Genomic DNA, 25,867 nt, shown 5'->3' on the forward strand with positions numbered 1-25,867 from the left:
GCTACTTATGTACTTCTGTATTTATTTATTTTTGCCTTATTTGCCTGGCAATTAGTTCAATATCAGATTAAATAGAAGTAATAGATGTAAGCTGAATGTGTTTTATAGATGCCCTGTATCAGGTTGAGGAAAATCTCTTTAGTTCCTGTTTTGCTGAAAGTTTTTTCATGAATGGTTGTTAAATTTTGTTAGTTGCTTTTTCTATTTCTATTGAGATGATCCTATAACTTTTCTTTAGTTTATTGATAGGGTGATTCACATTGATTTTCATATGTTTACCTTGCATTCTCAGGATAAATGCCATTTGATGAGGATGTAATTTATTATCCTTTGTATGTCTAGTTGGATTCAATTTGCTTAAATTTTGTTAAGAATTTTTATATCTATGTTTATTGGCTTGTAGTTTTTCTTTTCTTTTTTCTTTTATGATGTCTTTGATTTTAGTATGAGGCAAATTCTTACCTCACAGAGTAAGCTGGGAAGTGTTTTCTCCTCTTCACTTTTCTGAAAGGGTTTATGTAGAATTGGCATTATTTCTTCCTTAAATGTTTAGTAGGATTCACCAGTGAATCTTTATCTGTGCCTGGGGTTTTGTGTGTGTGTGTCAGAAGATTTTAAGCTACAAATTAATTTTTAAAATAGACATAGTGCTATTTATGTTACCTGTATTTCCTTAAGTGAGTTTCCATAGTTAGTGTCCTTCTAGGAATTGGTCCATTTCATCTAAGTTGTTAAATTTATTGAAATAAATTTGATATGCCATGTTTTTATTTTCATTTAGTTCAAAATATTTCCTTATTTTCCTTTTGATTATTCTTTTGACCCATGAGTTATGTAGATATGTGTTACTTTATTTCCAAATACTTGGAGATTTTCCAGATGATTTTCTGTAGTTGATTTCTATTTAATTCCATTGTGCTCCGAGAATTTACTTTATATGATGTGAATCCTTTTAAATTAATTAAAACTTGATTTATGGCTCAGAATATGCTCTATCTTGGAAAACATTCCACATGTGCTTGACAAGAATGTATATTCGCTTGTTATTGGGTGGAATGTTCTGCAAAAATAAATTAGGTCACGTGGTTGGCAGTGTTCAAGTGTTCTGTTATCTTTACTTATTTTCTGTTTATTTTTTCTTTCAGTTATTGAGGGAAGATTATTGAGGGGCGCCTGGGTGGCTCAGTGGGTTGGAGCCTCTGCCTTCGGCTCAGGTCATGATCCTGGGGTCCTGGGATCAAGCCCCGCATCAGGCCCTCTGCTCAGCAGGGAGCCTGCTTCCTCCCCTCTCTCTGCCTGCCTCTGCCTGCTTGTGATCTCTGTCTGTCAAATAAATAAATAAATATCTTTAAAAAAAGATTATTTAATGAAAACTCCTTACAGTTCTATCAATTTTTGCTGCACGTGTTTTAAAGCTCTGTTTTTGTATGTATAAACTGTATAAACATTTAGGATTTTTATGACCTCTTGATGAATTGACCCTTTTATTCATTATGAAATGATCTTTGCTTTTCAGTGTGCTCTGAATAATATGGGCACTTCAGCATTCTTTTGATTATTGTTAACATACAGTATCTTCTTTCATCCTCTTATTTTACCTATTTGTGCCTTTATACTTAAAGTATGTTTCTTATAGGCAACATATAATTTTGTCTTTTTTTTTTTAAATTCAGTCTGACTACCTCTACCTTTTAATAAAGGTATTTAAGTGGAACCATTTACATTTGATGTGATTACTGCTGTAGTTGGTTTAAGTTTACTATCATGGTATTTGTTTTTTATTCTGTTCTTCATCCCCCTTCTCTTATTTTAGATTGTATATTTTCTTATGATTCCACTTTATCTTATTAGCTGATTAGCTATGTGTCTTTTTTTTTTTTTTAAAGATTTTATTATTTATTTGACAGAGAGAGAGATCACAAGTAGGCAGAGAGGCAGGCAGAGAGAGAGAGGGGGAAGCAGACTCCCCACCAAGCGGAGAGCCGGATGTGGGGCTCGATCCCAGGACCCTGGGATCATGACCTGAGCTGAAGGCAGAGGATTTAACCCACTGAGCCACCCAGGCGCCCCGCTATGTGTCTTTATAGTTATTTCAGTCGTTGCTTTAGAGTTTGCAGTACACATAATAGTCTTTTCAAGTAATGTAAGAATCTTAGAGCAGTATGCTCATTCTCTCCTCCTGGCCTGTGTTCTTTTTTTTTTTAAAGATTTATGTATTTGACCGAGAGAGAGCACACACAAGCAGGGGAAGCAGCAGAGGGAGAGGGAGAAGCAGATTCCCCACTGAGCAGGGAGCCCGATGCAGGGCTTGATCCCTAGACCCTGAGATCATGACCTGAGCCGAAGGCAGACCCTTAACCGACTGAGCCACCCAGGCGCCCCCTATGTTCTCTTCTTGTCCTATATTTTACTTCTACATGTGTTGTTGCCTCTCCCCATATGTGGTTATTATTTCTGCCTTAAACAGTTAATCATCTTTTTCTAATTTTAGTTTTAATTAAAGGACAGTTGACATACAAAATTCTGTTCGTTTCAGGTGAGGAGCGTAGTGATTTGATACTTTTATACATTATAAAATGGTCTCAGTGATAAGTCTACTAACCATCTGTCACCAACAAAGTTACTAAATAATATTGACTATATTCCCTATGCTGCACCTTATATCCCCATGACTTATTTATTTTATAACTGGAAGTTTGTACCTCTTAATCCCATTCATCTATTTTGACCCACCCCCTCAACCCCTTCCCTCTCTGGTAACCAACTTTGTTTCTCATATCTCTGAGTCAATAATAAACAGTCACTTATTTGTCTCTTTAAAAAGATAGGGGACAGTTTTTTGTATTTAACCACATAGTTACCATTTCTGATATTCTTCATTCTTTTGTGTAGATTTACATTTCCATCTGGTATCATTTTCCTTCTGTCCGAAGAGTGAACTTTAAAATTTCTTCTAGTGCAGGTCTGCCTTTGATGAATCCTCCCAGCTTTTGTATGTCTGTAAAAGAACAAATTTCACCTTTATTTTTGACAGGTATTTTCACTGGGCCTAGAATTGTAGGTTGACAGGTTTTTGAAATTTTTCTTTTAGCACTTTAAAGATATGCCACACCATCTTCTATCTAGTTGTTTCCAACCCACAGGTCGGCTACATTCTTTATCTTTGTTTTGCTTTGTGTATAATCTAGTTCTTTTCTTGGGCTGCTCTTAAATTTTCTCACTATCACTGGTTTTAAGCTATCTAATTATGACACACACCCTTATTTAAGTTTTTTCCACAATTCTCTTGCTTGAGGCTTAGTTTCTTAGATCTGTGGATTTATTTTTTTAATAAAACTTGGGGCAAATTGCCATTATTTCTTCAAATATTTTCCTTTCTCCTTCCCGCTTCTTTAGGGACTTCACTAAAGATACATTTGGTTGTTTGAAATTGCCCACAGTTCAATGATGCTCTTTTCTTGTTTTGTTCTTTTTTCCCCCTCCCTGTGTTTTATTTTGGCTACTTTTTATCACTAACATATCAGTAATATTTCTTCTGCCCTAATTTACCGTTAATCCATGCAGTGTATTTTTCTTCTCAAAAGTTATATTTTTCATCTTCAGAATCTAATTTCTTTATACCTTCCATACCTCAACTTAATATGCTAATTTTCCCTCTACCTTCTTGAACATATAAAATATGGTTATAATAATTGTTTTAATGTCATTGTCTACAAATTATATCATCTTGGCCATATCTGGGTCATTCTGATTGATATTCTTCCTTGTTATGAGTTATTTTTCCTGCGTTTGTATGCCTGGTACTTTTCATTGGATGCCAGACACTGAATTATTGGATGCTAACTGTATTTTATTTAATATCCTGGAGCTTTGTTTTAGGACAAAATTAAGTTACTTGGAAGCAGTTTGATCTTCAAGGCTTCCTTTAAAACTGCATTGCGCAAGACCAAAACACCCTTTAGTCTAGAACTAATTTTTCCCCACGACTTTGGCAGTATCCTTCTGAATATCTGGTGCCCCATGTTTACAAGTTGTTTTTTGTTTTGTTTTGTTTTGTTTTTACTCTGGCTGGTAGTACCACCAACTAATGACCCTGTGTGATTTCCAAAAATTGCCCCTGCCTGATTCTTTGGGGTGCCTCTTTCCCATCGTTGGTAGTTTGCTCACATGCTCGTGCTGATAAGTACTCAGCGGCAGCCTGGGAGCAGAGGAATCTTCTGTACATCCCATTCTCCTTCTTTTACTTTAAGAAAATACTTCTACATTCCTAAAGATCACACAGAGTGAATAGAAAAAAATATATGTATGTATCTGTAGGAGTATATGTAAATATAAATTCCTTTTTTTTTCAGTCCCCTCTCTGTTCCTCAGAGGCAGTCAAAAATTTTTGTTTCCTCATATTTACCTACCTATGTCTATGTATTTATACTGTTATTTTCTTGCTTGTGTAATTTTAGGTATTTTATAATCAAACTGTCATAGATTCAGATTTAGCATAAACCATTCTTATGGCTCAGGTTTTTTTCCCCTCCACCTTCCCAATGCGGTTAACTTTTTAAAGTTAAACCAATAAAATAATTTTCAAAATTAATATAGTTATGTAAATTTTATTGATAAGCATACTAGTTTTTTCCTTGCTTTGTTTTCTGTAAAAGTCTTTGAACTTCTCCGGTTGCTCCATTAGATCGGTCGGACACCTGTCTGTGTCTCCCCTCCCCCTCTGCAAATGCTCAGCCGGATTGGATCAGTTCTGTGCTTAGCCCCGCCCACCCGAGCCCTCCCTCCCCACGGCTCCCATCTTGCCGCCCCTTACAGATCAAGCTTAGGCTTGCTTGGCAGCTGTCATCTTGAGATGTCCTTCCTCATCGTTCTGTTGATTCCCTCCCTTCTCTCTAGCATTTGAGTGCCTGGTTCATGTTTCCTGTACCTTCTCTCTCTCTTTCTTTCCTTTTCAAATATACAGCATTCTTTATTTCATCCTTTTGCTTGATTTGTTCCTCCATTTTGGTGTCTGAAAATGTTTTTGTTTTACCTTTACACTTAAAATGATTTTTTGGCCAATCAATGATGATTTGGCCAAATGAGAATGAGAAATGAGAATGTTTTCTCTCAGAATTTTCTGCATTGCTCTCTGGCAGCCAGCAAAAACCATTCTGATTATTTATTCCTGTGTTTATAGCTTGTTTTTTCTGTTTGGAAGCTTTTAAGATTTTCTCTGTCCCAAGTAATCTTTACTTTCATGCTGATGTGCTTTGGTGTAGGGCTTTTTTCTTTTCCTTTTTCTTTTTTTTTATGATTTCATTTATTTATTTGTCAGAGAGAGAGAGAGAGAGAGAACATAAGCAGGAGCAGCAGCAGGCAGAGAGGGAGAAGCAGGCTCGCTCTCCGCTGAGCAGGGAGCTCGATGTGAGACTTTATCCCAGGACTCTGGGATCATGACCTGAGCCAAAGGCAGACACTTAACCAGCTGAGCCACCTAGGGCTTTTTTCATTTATTGTGGTGGCCATTTGGTCATCTCGGTTAGGCTGGAGACTTGTGTCCCTCAGTTCAGGAGAAATTCTTAAATTATTTCTTTGTTCTCTGGTCTTGGAATCATCTGATTCTGATATTGGACCTCCCAGATTTATCCTTTTAGTTTCTTTTATTTCTCAATCATCTTTTTTTCTTTTATTCTACTTTTTGGAAGATTTTTCTCATTTTTTTTTTTAGATTTTATTTATTTATTTGACATAGATCACAAGTAGGCAGAGAGGCAGGCAGAGAGAGAGGAGGAAGCAGGCTCCCTGCTGAGCAGAGAGCCCGATGTGGGGCTCAATCCCAGGACCTTGAGATCATGACCCGAGCCGAAGGCAGAGGTTTTAACCCACTGAGCCACCCAGGCACCCCATTTTTTCTCATCTTTATCTTCCAACTTTTCTATGGAAATCAAGGATATTTCAAATATGGCTGACTTTTGTTTTGATTTCTTTGGAATTATTTCTTTTTCTGACAGTATATATGGGACCCAACACAAAACATTTGTTGTTTATCTGCAATTCACTTTTAATTGGAAATCCTGTAGTTTTATTTACTATACCTAGTAACCCCACTTCTAGGACCTGGGGAGGATAAATTAGGAAGGGGCAAGTGAGCTGACAGTTCCTGGACACAAGATTTGGTCAGACATGGGATGATATGTTTTAGTGTCCTCCCTGGCAGTCACTTTAGATTTGCAAGGAGTTTGGACAGAGGGAGAAACATGTTATCCTATTTGAGTGGTGGATCCCCAACTGTACCTATATTGGCCAAGACAGATGAAGTTTGGAAGAAACGCACTCATTGCTGAATTAAGGAACACAGGACCTTCCCCTGCTCCTTTTCTGATATCCTAGCATGCATGCTACCAGCATGCAGAGGGCATGGAATTGATTTAAGTAAAAGGCCCTTGGGCAAAACAAAACAAAACAGGGAAAAAAACAAAACCAAACCACACCAACCTCTAATGCTCAGGCTGTTTCCTATGCTCCAGATTCTCCACTGGAGTGAGACCTGGTCTCTGCCCAATGCCTCACGAAGGCTGTTGTCATCCATGCCTTTAGGGCGGCACAGTTTTCCCTGTCCTATCAGCTAGACTTTGTTGAGCCCTGAGTAGACCCCAGACTCACAGATGCTTCATCTTACAAAGCGAAGTATCTTTGAGAGTAATTCTAGTGACTTTGTGCCTCAAATATTTCTGACCCTTGGTTGTCCCCTCCATGGAACTTTCTTCCAGTTAATTGACCTTCTTTTTCAAATTGTCTTCCAGTCTGCATATAAAAATCTAGTTTGAAAGGAATCTAGCACATTTATGTATATAAAAACAATAGATTTCAAATAATTTGGTGGAGGTGTTTATATCCTCTAGCCCTGCAAATTCTCCAGAAATCTATACACAATGGTCAAGGATGTACATACAAGACATTTCTTGTAATTTTATTAAAATAGCCAAGTCCTGGAGGTGACCAGCATGTCCCTCTGCAGAGATATGGGTTAAACAGACTGTGATGGCTTATATTGGCTTCTGTAGCTTAACCCAATTGTGATCTGTTGAAACAAGTGAAATGGAAGCACAACCAGCTTGTTTGATTCTGTCTGTGTTCAAGAACATCATGAATAAATAAAATTCAGTTAATTTGGTAATCCTAAACTTCAGCTGGGAATTTTAAATTCATTCCTTCATATGACCTTAAGAGTTTTTTTTTTTTTTTAAGATTTCATTTATTTATTTGACACACAGAGAGATCACAAGTAGGCAGAGAGGCTGGCAGAGAGCAAGGGGGAAGCAGGCTCCCTGCTGGGCAGAGAGCTGGATGTGGGGCTCAATCCCAGGACTTTGAGATCATGACCTGAGCTGAAGGCAGAGGCTTAACCCACTGAGCCACCCAGGTGCCCCAAGAGTTTTATTTTTTAAGCTCCTTTTTTTTTTTTAAACAGTTTAAGATGATGTTTAATAATTTGTCATGTACAGTTCAGGTAAAATATGTAAATGGATTTAAATGGATTTAAGTTTGTGGTAACTTTAGCTTTCAAAACATAGAAACTATTGTGTAGTAAATACTAACTCTGTCTAGCACTCACAGGCAGAGGGATCATGTCCTTGGTTGCAGAATTACTGATTTAAGCTTCCACTTAGTCTGTTTCTTTTTACTGAAAATGGGTGCCTTCCTCAACTACATTTCCTTCATCTGAGATAGCATATACATCAAGTTTTGTAAATCACAAATATGCTAACATTTTTATTTGAAAGCAAAGTCTTAAAATTTGGAAAATATTATGAGTCTTACAATAAAAAAGAATGTTACTGCTTTATTTTTTTAGTGACACTTGGGTTTTCACCCCCAAAGAGAATTGTTTGTCCTTGTCATCATCTATCACATTTGCCAGATTTGGTCCCTAATTCCTTTAGACCGTTTCTAGAACCATGCTCCCTGGCAGCACTGGGTCAACTTAAAAGGATGTCTAAAAAGCTCTGATGGTAATTAAAATGTCCTAAGTTAAAGGATGCTGAGGATTGAAGGATGTGAAATTGAGAGAGAATGCCTGTTTGAGAGAAGACTGTGTGTATGTGTGTGTGTGTGTGTGTGTGTGTGTGTGTAAATAGAGTATTTACATATATCATATTCTGTGGTCAAATTTTATATTGAAATTTTTTGTGCCTATAAATTAGAGAAGTCTATATACTATGTGTAGTTTTTTGTTTGTGGTTTTATAGGCTTGTGCCATTAGAGGGCAGTATTGTAGTGGTTAAGTTTGCTTTCTTAACTATTGACTTGCAAGCCATAGAATTTATAATAAGCAAATTTAAAGCCTTAAGATTTTTAGTATATTAAATTGTAGCCTCAATTTATGTGTCCTTGCAAATATTTTAAATTAATAGAGGAAATAAGCAATGGGTTAGTCATTTTTACACCCAGATCTCTTGATTTTCGTTTGGGGAAGGGAATTTTACCTGGTCAGTATGGCCATCAGCATGAAATACATACTTTATAATACTTCTGTCCTTCAGATGTAAGAAGACTCACAGGGTTGAGACTTATAGGAATTGCGACTTTCAAAACATGCTTTAGAGACTTACTGAAAATAGATTGATGTAGGACTTAACCCGTGGATTGAGTTTTCTAGGTATAAATGGAAGGAGGGAGATGTGATTTTAAGGTTTAGGGCTCTAGGGACGTTTTGGGAAGATCTACTTGATTTCTTCGTCTGATGGGTACCTTTTTGCTTGAATAGATATATGCCTAGCAAAGAATATGTAATGTTTTTTTTTGTTTTGTTTTGTTTCTGCAAGTAATAGATCCATGAAAAGGTAGTATTTCTCAGAAAGCAAATGTGATTTTTCCCTCCAAAATTCACTACCGCTTTAAAAAGTGTTATTACAGTATGGTTATTATCCTTATAAATAAACCTGCCCATAAAATCCTCCCATTACTGTTGCCTGTAAGAACTAGATAATTGAAATCGAGACACTCGAGCTCCTCCAAGTCTTAGCGGTGGGACTGGGCATGCCCAGTAGCTCAGACGGTTCTGGTTGCAAATAGGAAGCTTTCTCCGTTCGGAAGCCGCGGGGACAGGCAGCTCCTGGGACGGGGTCTGACTCCCTTAAACGTAAGCACGTGCGGGGCCCCAATTGTATTTTCAGGGATCCTTGACGTTTTCTGCCGAAGCAGTGGTCCGGCTGCCCAAGGTGGAGGCCTTGGTGGCTCCGCAGCTCCACGGGTCCACTGCGGCCTGGGTCAGCCCACCCGAAGAGCGGGATCGGATGGGGAGGCTGGGGTGGGGGTGGTGGGGGGTGGCGGGGGGGCTGGGAGTGGGGTGAGCGGGGAAGCTTGAGGAGGCGGGCAAGGGAGAAGGGGAGGTTCCAATAGGGTGCTGGCCAATCGGCGCGGCTCTCGCCTCCATATATTCTGCGGCGAGCCGGAGTCCTGGTCCATAGCCTTAGTGGATCCTGGCTGTCGTCCTGGGAGGCTTCTCCGCACAACGGTGGGATCAGCATCTTCCCGGGATCGCCAAGCCCCAGAAGCCGGGTTTCTTTAAATTAGGGCTGCTGTTTTCCGCTTCTCCCTGGGCTGCAGAAAGCTAGAAGATTTTTTTTTTAATCTAGCTCAAACAAGGCTGCTGGTATTCCTTTTTTTTTTTTTTTTTTCCACGAGGGTGTTTTTGGCTGCAATTGCATGAAATCCCAATGGTGTAGACCAGTGGCGATGGATCTAGGAGTTTACCAACTGAGACATTTTTCAATTTCTTTCTTGTCATCCTTGCTGGGGACTGAAAACGCCTCTGTGAGACTTGACAATAGGTAAATGTCGATGGGGATAGTTTTTTTAAATTTACTCGTGAGATACTTCTAATAATGCAGGTGAAAAATAGCCAGGCGAATTCCTTTGTCCATTACCGGGAGACTACGGTGAGATGAATGTTGCTTTTTCAAATGTTTAGAATAGCCTCCTTTTCCCAGGTCTGGCCGGAGAGCAGGCTTTTACTACATTATGTAATTTAGTCTTTTGTGGCTTACTAAAATAGGGAAATGTTTGGATATTCGTTAGTAAGAGAGTGGCTGGTGTTTTCTGGAGGGTGATCTATTACATGGTGTTGTCGAATGTTCAAAAAATGCTGCCAGTAACATCACAAAATTGGGGAGTCCTTTTTGTCTTGGATGTTATAAAAATTCCACTTATCGATTTCCCCCCCCCTCTCTTCCAGCTCCTCTGGTGCAAGTGTGGTAGCTATTGACAACAAAATCGAGCAAGCTATGGTATGTACTGATTAAAAATCATTTGTACTACATGTGGGTACAGTACAAAAAGCGAGATCGGGATGGAACCAGTGCATTTATAGTCAGGATGACTGCTCTTCGTACATTGAGAAATGCCGGCACTGTCTCCTCTCGGCCGGCATGTAGCCACATCCCAAGGCTGCTGCGGGAGAGCCCGGGACCCTGAGGGTATTAAATGTTCTCAATTCCCGAGGGGTTTCACACGACGTGGGGATTTTTTGCAGAGGTGTCCCCTTTTTGCTGGGAAATTGCGAGGGAAGCTCTGCCTTGCGCGTCCTTCGGTCGCGGGCACATCTCTAGCGATGTGGCTTTACTAGCAATCTCGAGGTTTACTAGGGAAGGAGCGGGTACAGAGTGGGGATCTCAGGGGCTCTCTAGACCTTGTACAGACGGATCCCCAATGCTGTAGGCTACTGCATGATGAAGAAGAACCGGAGAAAAGTTTTGTCTTTCTCAGCCTCTGCCTGGATTTCTCCGATTTTTTATTTCCGCCTTGGCTTTCTTTGTTATTGGAGCAGCGCCTGTGGCTCTTCTCACGGGATTCTCTGCCCACTGTTGCTAGGCAAACTCGAACCTTTAATTCGGAGCTATAAATAACTCGAGATCCCATTGGCTGCAACGTCTGCCCAGGTTTCTGTGATGTCAGCTTAATCACGAAAGGGGGGAGGGGGGTGGAGGGAGGAAAATGCGGCAACATGCTCCGTAAGAACTGGCTGCAGCCGGTGCTGAGGGAGGCGGTGGGGTGGGGGGGCGGAGGGAGGGACTTGGGGGCGGGGAAGCGGCTACCGTTGCTGCGGGCCTGGACTTCCCAGCGGCCAGGCTCCTGCCCCGCCTTCCAGAAGCCCAGTGCATTTTGCCGTCTGGAGTAGGAAACGCGAGTGTATGCATCCCTGGCTGAGGGCCGCAGAAAAATGCACAGGCTTTGAAAAAGCCTGATCCCCTTATACATTAAACTTAAAGTATTTCGTACAGTTGTGTTTGTATTCAGTAGATGGCTCCAAGGGCGGGTTAAGTAAGATAAAGGCAGGTTATGTTGATAGTCTTGGAGCATCATGCAAAATGATACTTTAAAAATTCAGAGTCTGGGAAATACTTAAGTTAAACCTCTTTTTCCCTCTGCCTTTCAGGATCTGGTGAAAAGCCATTTGATGTATGCGGTTAGAGAGGAAGTGGAGGTCCTCAAAGAGCAAATCAAAGAACTAATAGAGAAAAATTCCCAGCTGGAGCAGGAAAACAATCTGCTGAAGACACTGGCCAGTCCTGAGCAGCTTGCGCAGTTTCAGGCCCAGCTGCAGACTGGCTCCCCCCCTGCCACCACACAGCCACAGGGGACCACACAGCCCCCGGCCCAGCCAGCGTCCCAGGGCTCAGGACCCACCGCGTAGCCTCCTATGCCCCCGCAGAACTGGCTGCTGCTGTCTGAACTGAACAGACCAGAGAAGATGTACTAGGGGGAATCCGCCTCCACAGTCACCCATTTCATTGCTCGCTGCGAAAGAGAAGTGAGACTGACGTATATGCCATTGTCTCTTTTTTCCAGTATTAAACACTCATATGCTTTTGGCTTGAAGAAATTTCTTAGTTGGGCGAATTAAAGGTTAATCAGAGAATTAGCATGGATATACTGGGACCTCATGCAGCTTGGCAGATACGTGAGAAGTGGTTTCACTCATGCCGAGGAGCTGTGTGCCTTTCCACCCCTTCCCTGCTCCCCATCCCCACTCCCGAGCGTTCTCTCCTGCTTGCACGTAGTGTACGCCATGGGGTCTGAAGCAGTGGGGCTCCACTGGACTTTCCTCTCTCCTCTTCTTCCCCAGGAGGACCTTAAAAGAGAGGTCAGAGTAAAGACTGACGCATAGTCTCACCTAAGATGGGGGGAAACGTAGTTCATCGAACCAATTGACGACTGTCACCAAAAATCCATAAAAACTATAGTACTGTGCCTCTTAAACAGTGGATGACATAAAAGTCTTAGTGACTAAAACGGTGACAGGTAGCTGGGACCTAGGCTCTCTTACATGAAGGTTGTTTTGCTTATTGTATATTTGTGTATGTAGTGTAACTATTTTGTACAATAGAGGACTGTAACTACTATTTAGGTTGTACAGATTGAAATTTAGATGTTTCATTGGCTGTCTGAAAAGGTGTGGATTGTCTTTTATATAGAGATCTACATTAAAAAAATGCTACAAGAAGAAAACCACACCTAAAGAAATTTTAAGAATTTGGCACCGTCGGTCACTTTGTGTAATCTAAAATCTTCTAGTTGCTCAATATCTTGAAGTAAATTCCTGTTCACTGAAGTCTTTTGATTGAGCTGGTTGAATACTTTGAAAAATGATCCATTCTAGCTAATGAAATGAATTTCGCAGTAGGGGTTTCTGCATATTACCTGTATAGTAGTTCTATGCATACGTTTCTGTGCATGTTCTCTACACAGTTGTAAGGTGTCACTGTATTTAACTGTTGCACTTGTCAACTTTCAATAAAGCATATAAAATGTTGATAAACAAGTGTTTTCATGTTAGAGTGTTAACATTACTGCAGTCACTTTGCGACTATTTCCAGGTAAAGTTCAAACAGTTTGGCGAAATCTTGAAGGGGAGTGTGAAGGTTGGACAAAGTAGGGGTGCTAGTGTTTTTACAGATAGACGGTGCATTATTTCAAGCCAGTAAGGGGAAGAGAGACATAGTGAAGGAGACAAGAGCTTATGTCTTTAGCCCAGTATCATCTGGATAAGTGGCTTCACCTCTCAGTGCCTATGTGGGCACTGAAAGAGGAAACAGTTCTGTGACTTTGAAGTTCTAGAAGTCTATGGAAGCCTTGGTTTTCAAATGTTTATTAGCTGGGAGGGGCATGAGCCTTAATTCTGTGTATAATCCCAATTAGCAGCTCTGGAATCAAAAGATGGAAGTTAAACTGATTTCCACTTTAGAAAGTGTTACCCTGGATTGGGATGTCATTTCTAGCGCGGGTTGAGTTTCTAGTTCCTGGAAATGTCCAAGCAAAAGAAGATGATTCTCCAGGTGTTTCCTCTACTGGATTTGAGGTGGGACCAAACCAGCAAGGGGGTCAGTTGATTCCTTATGACTAAAATAGATCAAAATTTAAAGCATGTTGGAATCCTAAGGCAAATTGGCATCTGAGATGTGAGCCTGACACGTTCAGGGGGCGATATCAGCAAGCAGTGTGAACAGGGTGGGTTTATCAGCTCTAATATACCCGAAGGCCTCAGAAACGCCCCCTCCACCCAATGGGAGTTGGGGCTTTTGTGAGCTCCAAGGCTTACTTAAACCCTAGCAGGACGAGGCCTTAACTTCTGCTGTAGAGCTGGTAGGAGATTGACAGGTGAATGGAACATCAGGGCTTCCTGAGAATTGGACAGTGAGCATGTGTTACAGAGCTCAACATGATGGGTCTGGGGACACAGAGCTCTCGAAGCAGTAAACTACGGACTGCCACAGGCTGGTGGCAATTGCCATGACCATGGTTTGGGGGATTAGGAGAGGACTTAAAAAAGCCTTTGTCATTTTACTTTGAAGGTTATATGACTTTGGCTTAAATAAAGGAACACTGACGTAGTAATTACATTTCCTTTAAAAAGAAAATCATAATGAATCTATAGCCATTTCATCATTTGCTTTTTATTGAAGATCCTCAACACCAAAGGTGGTTAATTGTCGAAAATTTTGGAAATTTCATGTCAATGTATTAAGATAATGGAGAACTTCCTTCTCCATTACTTAATGAAATTTTGGACTTCCAATTAAAAATATGAGACTCCCATGACAATTTGAGAGCTGAATATTGTATGTGAAATCATGGATTATTAAAAGATGTTTTTCCATTCATGTTTATTTTAGTAATTACTAGACATGTTTTAAGTGATTGGCATTTTGGGATGTTTAAGGTAATTTAAAAAGGCGTTTTCCTACTTGCTTACAGGCTTTTGTTGGTCTGTGGGTTATTTAATTGATTATATCACAGTCATGTTCGGTGGAGCAAGCAAGATTTTTAAGAGGAATGGAGTGTTGCACAGCCCTGGGTGTTGATGACATCATTTGCAGCAGGAGAGACCATTGTTCAGTGAAGGAGACACAGAAGGAATTTTACATGATATTTAATGACTGTCTGCTTTCTGTTTCAAATTAACAATGTTTATCACTCAGTCATTCTGTGCCTTTTCTTTTAACATGCTTTAAAAACAAATTTATTTGTCACCATGTGATGAATATGCCGTGGCAGAATCAATTTTAAATTTACACATGAAACGCACAAGAGTTCATTATAATGGAAATCGAAAATGAACATGAATTTCAAGAGACATGACTCTGACCTTGCTGTATGTACAGGAAGTAGTGGCAGCTGCTAGGAAGGAGTCTGACAACACGACTGCTTGTAGCCGTCACCCGCAAGTCCATTCCAGCAGCAATAATGGCGCAAGGGTTAGAAATGGAGGCAGAGAAGACGACGGTAATCCCGTTAGCGGACGTGGCCTCAGCTGGAGACGTGTGCACAGTGTTGGCACTTGGAAGCAGGTAGTGCAGTACGCTTCCTGTGTGGGTGTGGGGAGAAGGACCCTGGGCTGAGTGTGGACACTCGCGGCTGCCAGGCCGGCCTCGCAGTCACCAGCCTGTGGACACGAGATGGAACCTCTCAGGCGCTTTCGCATCCATAAAATGAGTTGGATCAGGTCGCAAAGATTCAGGACTGCCCTAAGATGCTACAACCCTCTGCTTTTTGAGATGACTCTCCTTTATTCTAACTTTGGGGGGCGGGGCGGTAGAGCCCGCTGTTTTTGTTTGTTCATTTAACTTCGTAAGCTAGAATTAATTTGGTTTTAATTGTAACTCCACTGGTTACTAGTAACTGACCTTGGGCAGGAGATTTTAATTGCTTTTCTCTGTTACTTCATGCTCAATATGGGACAGGTTCTCTCCACAGGGTTTTTGTAAGGATAATGCTGGAAAGTAAGCACAGAGATGGAATCAGAGCAAGTACCCAAGGAATGCTAGCCCTTCTGTTATTTCTGAGCCACTCGTTCTGTTGTTTTTATGTTTTAATTTGTTATTTTTTGTAGGAATAAAGCTGTGGCAATTTTATTTTCTAATAGCTTTTGACTTAGCATTTAATAATAGTAGTGGCTGTTAAAATTTAATACAAAGACACACATGAAAAATGCCATTTAGGGGGTGTCTGGCTGGCTCAGTCAGTGGAGCGTGTGACTCTTGATCTTGGGGTTGTGGGTCCAAGCCCTTGTTGGGTGTAATTACTTAAAATTTTAAAAAGGCCATTTGGAATATGGACAGAAATGCACCATTTCTTCTTCTTTATCTCAGAAATAATACCTCAAGTTTCATTTCTGTGAGTTAGAAAAGGGATTAGTTGAAAATTATTCATGTTTGAAAATAATATTGTTGGGGTGCCTGGGTAGCTCAGTCGTTAAGCATCTGCCTTCGGCTCAGGTCACCATCCCAGGGTCCTGCAATCGAGCCCTACCTACATCAGGCTCCCTGCTCGGCAGGAAGCCTGCTTCTCCCTCTCACACTCTCCCTGTTTGTGTTCCTTCTCTCTCTGTGTGTCTCTGTCAAATAAATAAAATCTTAAAAAAATAATAATATTGATGGAAGTAAATGCACAATTACAGGCGGGAGATATAGATAGAATACATATTAATTTTCCTATGGAATAAAACCCTATATAAAACAGTACTATGGAATGCCAGGCTCAAAGTCACCGGGATTAGCAATCAGGCTTTATCAATAGCTATGGAAGGTTCAGTGACCATTTGAAAATGGACGAAGCTGCTGTAATATTATATTATACATCTATGCTTTAAATCCAGGTGTTTTAGACTCAGATGTCTATAGGATGTGACAGATGCTTCTTGACTGCAGTGAGGGGGAGACAGTGGGACGTGATAATGGTGGTGGCATTTGGAGAGTCCGTGCTCCCTCTGATGGGGATGGCTGCTCCTTAGCGCCGTCCACTTGTTGCTCCGTGGGGACACAAACACTGTGTTGTCAGGTCTTCCAATTTTTCAAGATCCAGAAGTCCAGGCTCTGTCTGAAATTTCCTGATTTTCGGACACTATAGACCAAACGAAAGCCCGCCTACTATGCTGATGTGGCCTGTGGGAGTTTCCACTCCCTTTCTGTGTTTGTCTCAAGAGCCAGACTCCTGTCCCCAACAGCAGCTCATCCTTCAGCGCAAAACAAAACAAAAAACCCTCTTTCTGATAGAGACACTGAGCAGAGGCTTTCTGGTAAGCTCTGCGTAAACTGCATCAGAGAACATTCACTGAAGACCTTCCAAAGGCCAGAGATAGTACAGTGAGTGAGCCACAGTCCTTGCCTTCAAGGACAGCCCACTAGCTTCTTTTAAAATAAATGAGGTACTTTGTTTTCTGGTGAAATTTGCCTTGTGCAATAGAATGCCTGAAGAATTCTTTCCGTATTCCTCCTCAGATCAAACTTTTGGCAAACATATTTCTAAGAACTCTTGTTAAATCGGTGGCATTTTCTCGTGGTAGCATAACTCCCTCAATAATAACTACGTTTTAGAACTGACTCATTTGGGGACAAAGACAGTGTTTGGCAGTTGTGTGCACTGAAAGGTTACACCACACATGCTCCAAATTTCCAGGAATGGTCTATATTTCAATTAAAATAATCTTTCCAGGGCATCTGGGTGACTCAGTCGGTGAAGCATCTGCCTTCGGCTCAGGTCATGATCCCAGGGTCTTGGGATCGAGTCCCACATCAGGCTCTCTGCTCAGTGGGGAGTCTGCTTCTCTGCGCTTTCCCTGGCTCACTCACTCTCAAATAAATAACATCTTTAAAAAAAAAAAATAATCTTCCTGTTGTCTCAAGTACATTGAGTGCATGCCCTCATCTGTAGTCTGTAGTCACTGCAGACGAGGATGGCACACAAACAGGAGACCTAGTTTCTCTCCATAAGGAGAGAGAAGATGTGAGGGAGGCCTTAGGGTGATCAGCTGGACCAGTTTCCCCGGGCCTTTAGGGGTTCCCGGGAAGTGGGACTTCCAGTACTCTTGCCAGGAAAGTTCCAGGCAAACGGGGACAAGTTGGTTGGCCCAGATCCCGTTTCCTCTTCTACTTGGACATGCTGCTCAATTACATCCTCCATCCTCTTGAAGTTACTGAGGTGTGACCAGGGGACCCAGCTTCAATCAATGGACTGAAAGCTGAAGGGACCCAACACTTTCAGACTTGGCCTTAAGAAGATCATTCTTAGCAATCTGCTGTGCTCCTTCCCCTTCTGCTGACCCCTAAGGAGAAGACCTGGGGCCCCAGACACTGACAACACTAAATACGCTACTAGAGCCCATCAAAAGACTCTTCAGTTAAACAACCTGCTTCACCCCTTCAGACGGTCTGCACTCACCATATATGCCTTTGGTCTCACATGAGCTGTCAACTGATAGAGGTGGGCCAGACAGAGCACTATTACGTAACACAATCTTGTCCAGAACAAATATTCTAGGTCTTGTGGAAGTACAAATAGGGCAGAAGCCTACCAAGGTTTTGAGGGACTTTTATCTCCAAGGGAGACATAAGCCAGCCCAAGCTAAACCGACGACAACTACAACAAAACATCCTCGAAACCTTCAAATAACCTTCAGGCCCTGGGACCCACGGGAGCTGGAAGTGGGTGACACGAATGTCTAAAGGTGTAAAGCGCTCAGGGAGAGCCTTCTCCTCAGTGCCCACTTCGCAGGGGCATGGAGGCCATGGAGGATACTGGACAAGGAAACCTCCCAGAGCAAGGAGACTGGAACTTTGGAGAAAGATGGGCCCGAGACTTCTTTTTCCAGAAGATAGAAACAGGGTCTAATTAGGGAACTTCTCCCACTGCCAGGGTAAAGGGCATCTTCTCAATGCTTGACCAGTAGGACTTCATAACTGATAAGGACTGGGTATGTTTCCAATGGGAGTTTTATGGCCGATCTTATGCCCTGGCTTCCCCATTGTGCAATGTCTGTTGGGACATTTTTTAGGCCTTTAGGAGCCACATCCAAACCTGTGTCTTACCCAGAGATCTTGGAGTTTGAGCTGAATGGGATTTGGAGCTGCTGCCCCTTGGGAGGGTGAATGTATTGTGTGAGGACAAGAAGATGATATGCATATTTAGATCCAAAGGGAGGGGTTATAGCAGAGATTGGTAGGTGTTTACCAAAAACAAAAACAAAAACAAAACTCTTCCTTTTCCTGGACTCACAGACAGCATTTCCCAGATTCCCTTGCAGCTACATGAGCCCATTTGATGTAATCCTAGCCAATATTGAGAACGTGAACAGAAATGCTGGTTTGTCATTTCCAGGCCTGATTCATAAAAATTTCCCCTTGGGCAGTCCTCCATGCTTTTTCCCCTTCAGCCAACTGGTTGGAGATGGGACAGCTTTAATAGCCTGGGACCCTGACTGACTGAGTGGAACCAAGCCCTTTTCCTGCCTCCCCGCTCTCTAACCTGGAGCTACTCAAGACTGTTACAAGAGGGCAATAAATACACTTCTATTATGTTTCAGATACGTTTTCTAGTTCATTACCTTAGCTGGTTCCCAAACACATGGACTGCCTGGTGCAGAATTACAAAGCAGTAGGTAACAGAACTAGAACAAATAATCCTAAACTTTGTATGGAAGCACAAAAGACCTTGGATCTCCAGAGCAATCTTGAAAAAGAATAAAGCTGGAGGTATCACAGTCCTAGATTTCAGGATCTTCCTCAAAGCTGGAGGATTCAAAACAGTATGGTACTTGCACAGAAAGGGACATGGATCAGTGGTACAGAATAGAGAGCCCAGAAGAAACACACACACACACACACACACACACACACAAACCCAATTATATGGTCAACTAATTGTCAACAACGGAGGCAAATATGCAATGAGAGAAAATCTCTTTGATGAATGGTTGGGAAATTGGATAGTTACATGCCAAAGAATGAAAGTGGACCACTTCCTTACACCACATGCACAAATAAACTCAAAATGGATTAAACAGCTAAATGGGAGACCTGGAGCCATAAAAATCCTAGAAGAGAAAATAGCCAATACCTTCTCTGACATTGTCCATAGCAACATCTTTCTAGATATGTCTCTTGAGGCAAAAAAAATATGAAAGCAAAAATAAACTATTGGGACTACACCAAAATAAAAAGCTTCTACACAGCAAAGGAAACAACTAACAGAATTTAAAGACAACCTACTGAATGGGAGAAGATATCTGTAAATGGTATATCTGATAAAGAGTTAGTATCCAAAATATATAAAGAACTTACACAACTCAACAACTAAAAACCAAATAATCCAATTAAAAATAGGCAGAAGATAGGGGGCCTGGGTGGCTTAGTCGGTTAACCATCTGCCTTCGACTTAGGTCATGATCCCAGGCTCCTTGCTCAGTGGGAAGTCTGCCTCTCCATCTTTCTCTCACTCTTTCTCTCTCTCACTCATTGCTTTCTCTCTCAGGTAAATAAATAAAATCTTAAAAAAAATGGGCAGAAGACATAAACAGACATTTCTCCAAAGAAGATGCACAGATGGCCAACAGACACATGAAAAGATGCTCAATATCACTCATCAGGGAAATGCCAATCAAAACCACAATGAGATATCACCTCACACCTGTCAGAATAGCTAAAATTAAAAAAAAACACAAAACACAAGAAACAACAAGTGTTAGCAAGGATGTAGAGAAAAAGGAACACTTATACAGTGTTGGTGGGAATGCAACCTTGTTCAGCCACTGTGGAAAATAAGGTGGAGTTCCCTCAAAATATGAAGAATGGAATTATCATATGATCCAGTGATTCCACTACTAGATATTTACCCAAAGAGTACAAAAACACTAATTCAAAAAGATATATGCATCCCTATGTTCCTAGCAGCATTGTTTATACTAGCTAAGATATGGAAGTAGCCCAAGTGTCCATCAGTTGATGAATGGATAAATAAAATATGGTGTATGTATGTAACAGACTATTACTCAACCATAAAAAAGAATGAGATCTTGTAATTTGCAACTACTGGATGGATCTAAAGAGTATAATCTTAAGGGAAATAAGTCAGTCAGAAAAAGAAAACACTATACAACTTTACTCATATGTTGAACTTAAGAAACAAAGCAAACAAAGAAAAAAGAGACAAATGAAAAACCAGACTCTTAAACAGAGAATGGATGGTTACTAAAGGGGGACAGATGAAGCAGGTAGAGGGGATTAAGAGCACACATATCATCATGAGCATGGAGTAATGTATAGAATTGCTGAATCACTATATTGTACACCTGAAACTAACATAACACTGTATATTAATCATACTAGAACTAAAATTTTAAAAAACACTAGTGCGGCACAAACACGGGGGGAGGAGTCAAGATGGCGGAGAAGTAGCAGGCTGAGACTACTTCGGGTAGCGGAGATCAGCTAGCTAAATAGCTTATCTAAAGATTGCAAACACCTACAAATCCAACGGGAGATTGAAGAGAAGAAGAACAGCAATTCTAGAAACAGAAAATCAACCACTATCTGAAAGGTAGGACTGGCGGAAAAGTGAATCCAAAGTGACGGGAAGATAGACCGCAGGGGGAGGGGCCGGCTCCCGGCGAGCGGCGGAGCAACGGAGCAAAATCAGGACTTTTAAAAGTCTGTTCCGCTGAGGGACATCGCTCCAGAGGCTTAACTGGGGTGAAGCCCAGGCGGGGTCAGCGCGGCCTCAGGTCCCGCAGGGTCGCAGAAGGATCGAGGGTGTCTGAGTGTCGCAGAGCTCACAGGTATTGGAACGGGGAAGCCGGCTACAGAGACAGAGCCGAGGAGTGACTCTCAGCTCGGGGTTGCCTTGGACCGGTCGCAGGCGCGGTCAGCTCGGAGCGCGGCCGGAGGCCAGGGTGGCGGGAGTCATTGGGCGCTGTTCTCTGGGGGCGCACTGAGGAGTGGGGCCCCGGGCTCTCGGCTCCTCCGGGCCGGACACCGGGAGGCCGCCATCTTCATTCCCGTTCTCCGGACTCTACGGAAAGCGCTCAGGGAACAAAAGATCCCAAAAGCAAACCCGAGCGGATTACTCAGCGAGGTCCCGGGTAAGGGCGGTGCAACTCCGCCTGGGGCAAAGACGCTGGAGAATCACTACAACAGGCCCCTCCCCCAGAAGATCAACGGGAAACCCAGCCAGGACCAAGTTCACCTACCGAGGAGTCCAGTTTCAATAACAAGGAGAGGGGCGGAATTCCAGAGGAGAAGAAAGCAAAGCACGGAACTCATGGCTTTCTCCCCATGATTTTTCAGCCTTGCAGTTAATTTAATTTTTTTTTTCTTTTTCAATTTTTTTTTCTTTTTCTCTTCGTCTGCTAAATTTTTTTAACTTTTACCGTTTTCTTTTTTAACATTTTTTAAATAGTTTATCTAATATATATATATATTTTTCCTCTTTTTATATTTTTTCTTTATCGGCTTTCTTTTTTTAAATAGTTTCTTTTTTTTTTTTTTTCTTTTTGAACCCCTTTTTATCCCCTTTCTCCCCCCTCACAATTCGGGATCTCTTCTGATTTGGCTAAAGCATATTTTCCTGGGGTTGTTGCCACCCTTTTAGTATTTTACTTGCTCCTTCATAAACTCTTATCTGGACAAAATGACAAGGCGGAAAAATTCACAACAAAAAAAAGAACAAGAGGCAGTACCAAAGGCTAGGGACCTAATCAATACAGACATTGGTAATATGTCAGATATAGAGTTCAGAATGACGATTCTCAAGGTTCTAGCCGGGCTTGAAAAAGGCATGGAAGATATTAAAGCAACCCTCTCGGGAGATATAAAAGCCCTTTCTGGAGAAATAAAAGAACTAAAATCTAACCAAGTTGAAATCAAAAAAGCTATTAATGAGGTGCAATCAAAAATGGAGGCTCTCACTGCTAGGATAAATGAGGCAGAAGAAAGAATTAGCGATATAGAAGACCAAATGACAGAGAATAAAGAAGCTGAGCAAAAGAGGGACAAACAGCTACTGGACCACGAGGGGAGAATTCGAGAGATAAGTGACACCATAAGACGAAACAACATTAGAATAATTGGGATTCCAGAAGAAGAGGAAACAGAGAGGGGAGCAGAAGGTATATTGGAGAGAATTATTGGAGAGAATTTCCCCAATATGGCAAAGGGAACAAGCATCAAAATCCAGGAGGTTCAGAGAACCCCCCTCAAAATCAATAAGAATAGGTCCACACCCCGTCACCTAATAGTAAAATTGACAAGTCTTAGTGACAAAGAAAAGATTCTGAAAGCAGCCCGGGAAAAGAAGTCAGTAACGTACAATGGTAAAAATATTAGATTGGCAGCAGACTTATCTACAGAGACCTGGCAGGCCAGAAAGAGCTGGCATGATATATTCAGAGTACTAAATGAGAAAAACATGCAGCCAAGAATACTATATCCAGCTAGGCTATCATTGAAAATAGAAGGAGAGATTAAAAGCTTCCAGGACAAACAAAAACTGAAAGAATTTGCAAATACCAAACCAGCTCTACAGGAAATATTGAAAGGGGTCCTCTAAGCAAAGAGAGACCCTCAAAGTAGTAGATCAGAAAGAAACAGAGACAATATACAATAACAGTCACCTTACAGGCAATACAATGGCACTAAATTCATATCTCTCAATACTTACCCTGAATGTTAATGGGCTAAATGCCCCAATCAAAAGACACAGGGTATCAGAATGGATCAAAAAACAAAACCCATCTATATGTTGCCTACAAGAAACTCATCTTAAACCCGAAGACACCTCCAGGTTTAAAGTGAGGGGGTGGAAAAGAATTTACCATGCTAATGGACATCAGAAGAAAGCAGGAGTGGCAATCCTTATATCAGATCAATTAGATTTTAAGCCAAAGACTATAATAAGAGATGAGGAAGGACACTATATCATACTCAAAGGAACTGTCCAACAAGAAGATCTAACAATTTTAAATATCTATGCCCCTAACGTGGGAGCAGCCAACTATATAAACCAATTAGTAACAAAATTAAAGAAACACATCGACAGGAATAATAGTAGGGGATTTTAACACTCCCCTCACTGAAATGGACAGATCATCCAAGCAAAAGATCAACAAGGAAATCAAGGCCTTAAATGACACACTGGACCAGATGGACATCACAGATATATTCAGAACATTTCATCCCAAAGCAACAGAATACACATTCTTCTCTAGTGCACATGGAACATTCTCCAGAATAGATCACATTCTTGGTCCTAAATCAAGTCTCAACCGGTATCAAAAGATTGGGATCATTCCCTGCATATTTTCAGACCACAATGCTCTAAAGCTAGAACTCAATCACAAGAGGAAATTTGGAAAGAACCCAAATACATGGAGACAAAACAGCATCCTTCTAAAGAATGAATGGGTCAACCAGGAAATTAAAGAAGAATTGAAAAAATTTATGGAAACAAATGATAATGAAAACACAACAGTTCAGAATCTGTGGGACACAACAAAGGCAGTCCTGAGAGGAAAATATATAGCGGTACAAGCCTTTCTCAAGAAACAAGAAAGGTCTCAGGTACACAACCTAACCCTACACCTAAAGGAGCTGGAGAAAGAACAGGAAAGAAACCCTAAACCCAGCAGGAGAAGAGAAATCATAAAGATTAGAGCAGAAATCAATGAAATAGAAACCAAAAAAACAATAGAACAAATCAACGAAACTAGGAGCTGGTTCTTTGAAAGAATTAATAAGATTGATAAACCCCTGGCCAGACTTATCAAAAAGAAAAGAGAAAGGACCCAAATCAATAAAATCATGAATGAAAGAGGAGAGATCACAACGAACACCAAAGAAATACAGACAATTATAAGAACATACTATGAGCAACTCTACGCCAACAAATTTGACAATCTGGAAGAAATGGATGCATTCCTAGAGACATATAAACTACCACAACTGAACCAGGAAGAAATAGAAAGCCTGAACAGACCCATAACCAGTAAGGAGATTGAAACAGTCATCAAAAATCTCCAAACAAACAAAAGCTCAGGGCCAGACGGCTTCCCGGGGGAATTCTACCAAACATTTAAAGAAGAACTAATTCCTATTCTCCTGAAACTGTTCCAAAAAATAGCAATAGAAGGAAAACTTCCAAACTCATTTTATGAGGCCAGCATCACCTTGATCCCAAAACCAGACAAGGATCCCAACAAAAAAGAGAACTACAGACCAATATCCTTGATGAACACAGATGCAAAAATTCTCGCCAAAATACTAGCCAATAGGATTCAACAGTACATTAAAAGGATTATTCACCACGACCAAGTGGGATTTATTCCAGGGCTGCAAGGTTGGTTCAACATCCGCAAATCAATCAATGTGATACAACACATTAATAAAAGAAAGAACAAGAACCATATGATACTCTCCATAGATGCTGAAAAAGCATTTGACAAAGTACAGCATCCCTTCCTGATCAAAACTCTTCAAAGTGTAGGGATAGACGGCACATACCTCAATATTATCAAAGCCATCTATGAAAAACCCACCGCAAATATCATTCTCAATGGAGAAAAACTGAAAGCTTTTCCGCTAAGGTCAGGAACACGGCAGGGATGTCCGTTATCACCACTGCTATTCAACATAGTACTAGAAGTCCTAGCCTCGGCAATCAGACAACAAAAGGAAATTAAAGGCATCCAAATCGGCAAAGAAGAAGTCAAACTATCACTCTTTGCAGATGATATGATACTATATGTGGAAAACCCAAAAGACTCCACTCCAAAACTGCTAGAACTTGTACAGGAATTCAGTAAAGTGTCAGGATATAAAATCAATGCACAGAAATCAGTTGCATTTCTCTACACCAACAACAAGACAGAAGAAAGAGAAATTAAAGAGTCCATCCCATTTACAATTGCACCCAAAACTATAAGATACCTAGGAATAAACCTAACCAAAGAGACTAAGAATCTATACTCAGAAAACTATAAAGTACTCATGAAAGAAATTGAGGAATACACAAAGAAATGGAAAAATGTTCCATGCTCCTGGATTGGAAGAATAAATATTGTGAAAATGTCTATGCTACCTAAAGCAATCTACACATTTAATGCAATTCCTATCAAAGTACCATCCATTTTTTTCAAAGAAATGGAACAAATCATCCTAAAATTTATATGGAACCAGAAAAGACCTCGAATAGCCAAAGGAATATTGAAAAAGAAAGCCAAAGTTGGTGGCATCACAATTCCGGACTTCAAGCTCTATTACAAAGCTGTCATCATCAAGACAGCATGGTACTGGCACAAAAACAGACACATAGATCAATGGAACAGAATAGAGAGCCCAGAAATGGACCCTCAACTCTATGGTCAACTCATCTTCGACAAAGCAGGAAAGAATGTCCAATGGAAAAAAGACAGCCTCTTCAATAAATGGTGTTGGGACAATTGGACAGCCACATGCAGAAAAATGAAATTGGATCATTTCCTTACACCACACATGAAAATAGACTCAAAATGGATGAAGGTTCTCAATGTGAGAAAGGAATCCATCAAAATCCTCGAGGA

General features: G+C 41.0%; 1 protein-coding gene across 4 annotated transcripts in view; it reads left to right on the forward strand.

Moving 5' to 3' along the window:
* TSC22D1 (TSC22 domain family member 1) overlaps nucleotides 1–12,802 on the forward strand; it is a 142,534-nt gene extending 129,732 nt beyond the window's left edge. For 2 of the 4 annotated variants that reach the window (XM_047723499.1, XM_047723504.1), the window contains 2 exons: nucleotides 10,220–10,271; nucleotides 11,420–12,802. In XM_047723499.1, coding sequence (XP_047579455.1) covers nucleotides 10,220–10,271; nucleotides 11,420–11,677 — 310 coding nt within the window. In that variant the 3' untranslated portion in view covers nucleotides 11,678–12,802. Of the gene's footprint in view, nucleotides 1–9,035; nucleotides 9,125–9,433; nucleotides 9,816–10,219; nucleotides 10,272–11,419 lie in introns of those variants that run through there. The other 2 variants (XM_047723505.1, XM_047723503.1) reach the window with 2 other exon arrangements.
* The last annotated feature ends 13,065 nt before the right edge of the window (nucleotides 12,803–25,867 follow it).

This window comes from Lutra lutra, chromosome 3, assembly GCF_902655055.1.
Source record: "Lutra lutra chromosome 3, mLutLut1.2, whole genome shotgun sequence".
In the NCBI taxonomy this organism is placed as follows: Eukaryota; Metazoa; Chordata; class Mammalia; order Carnivora; family Mustelidae; genus Lutra; species Lutra lutra.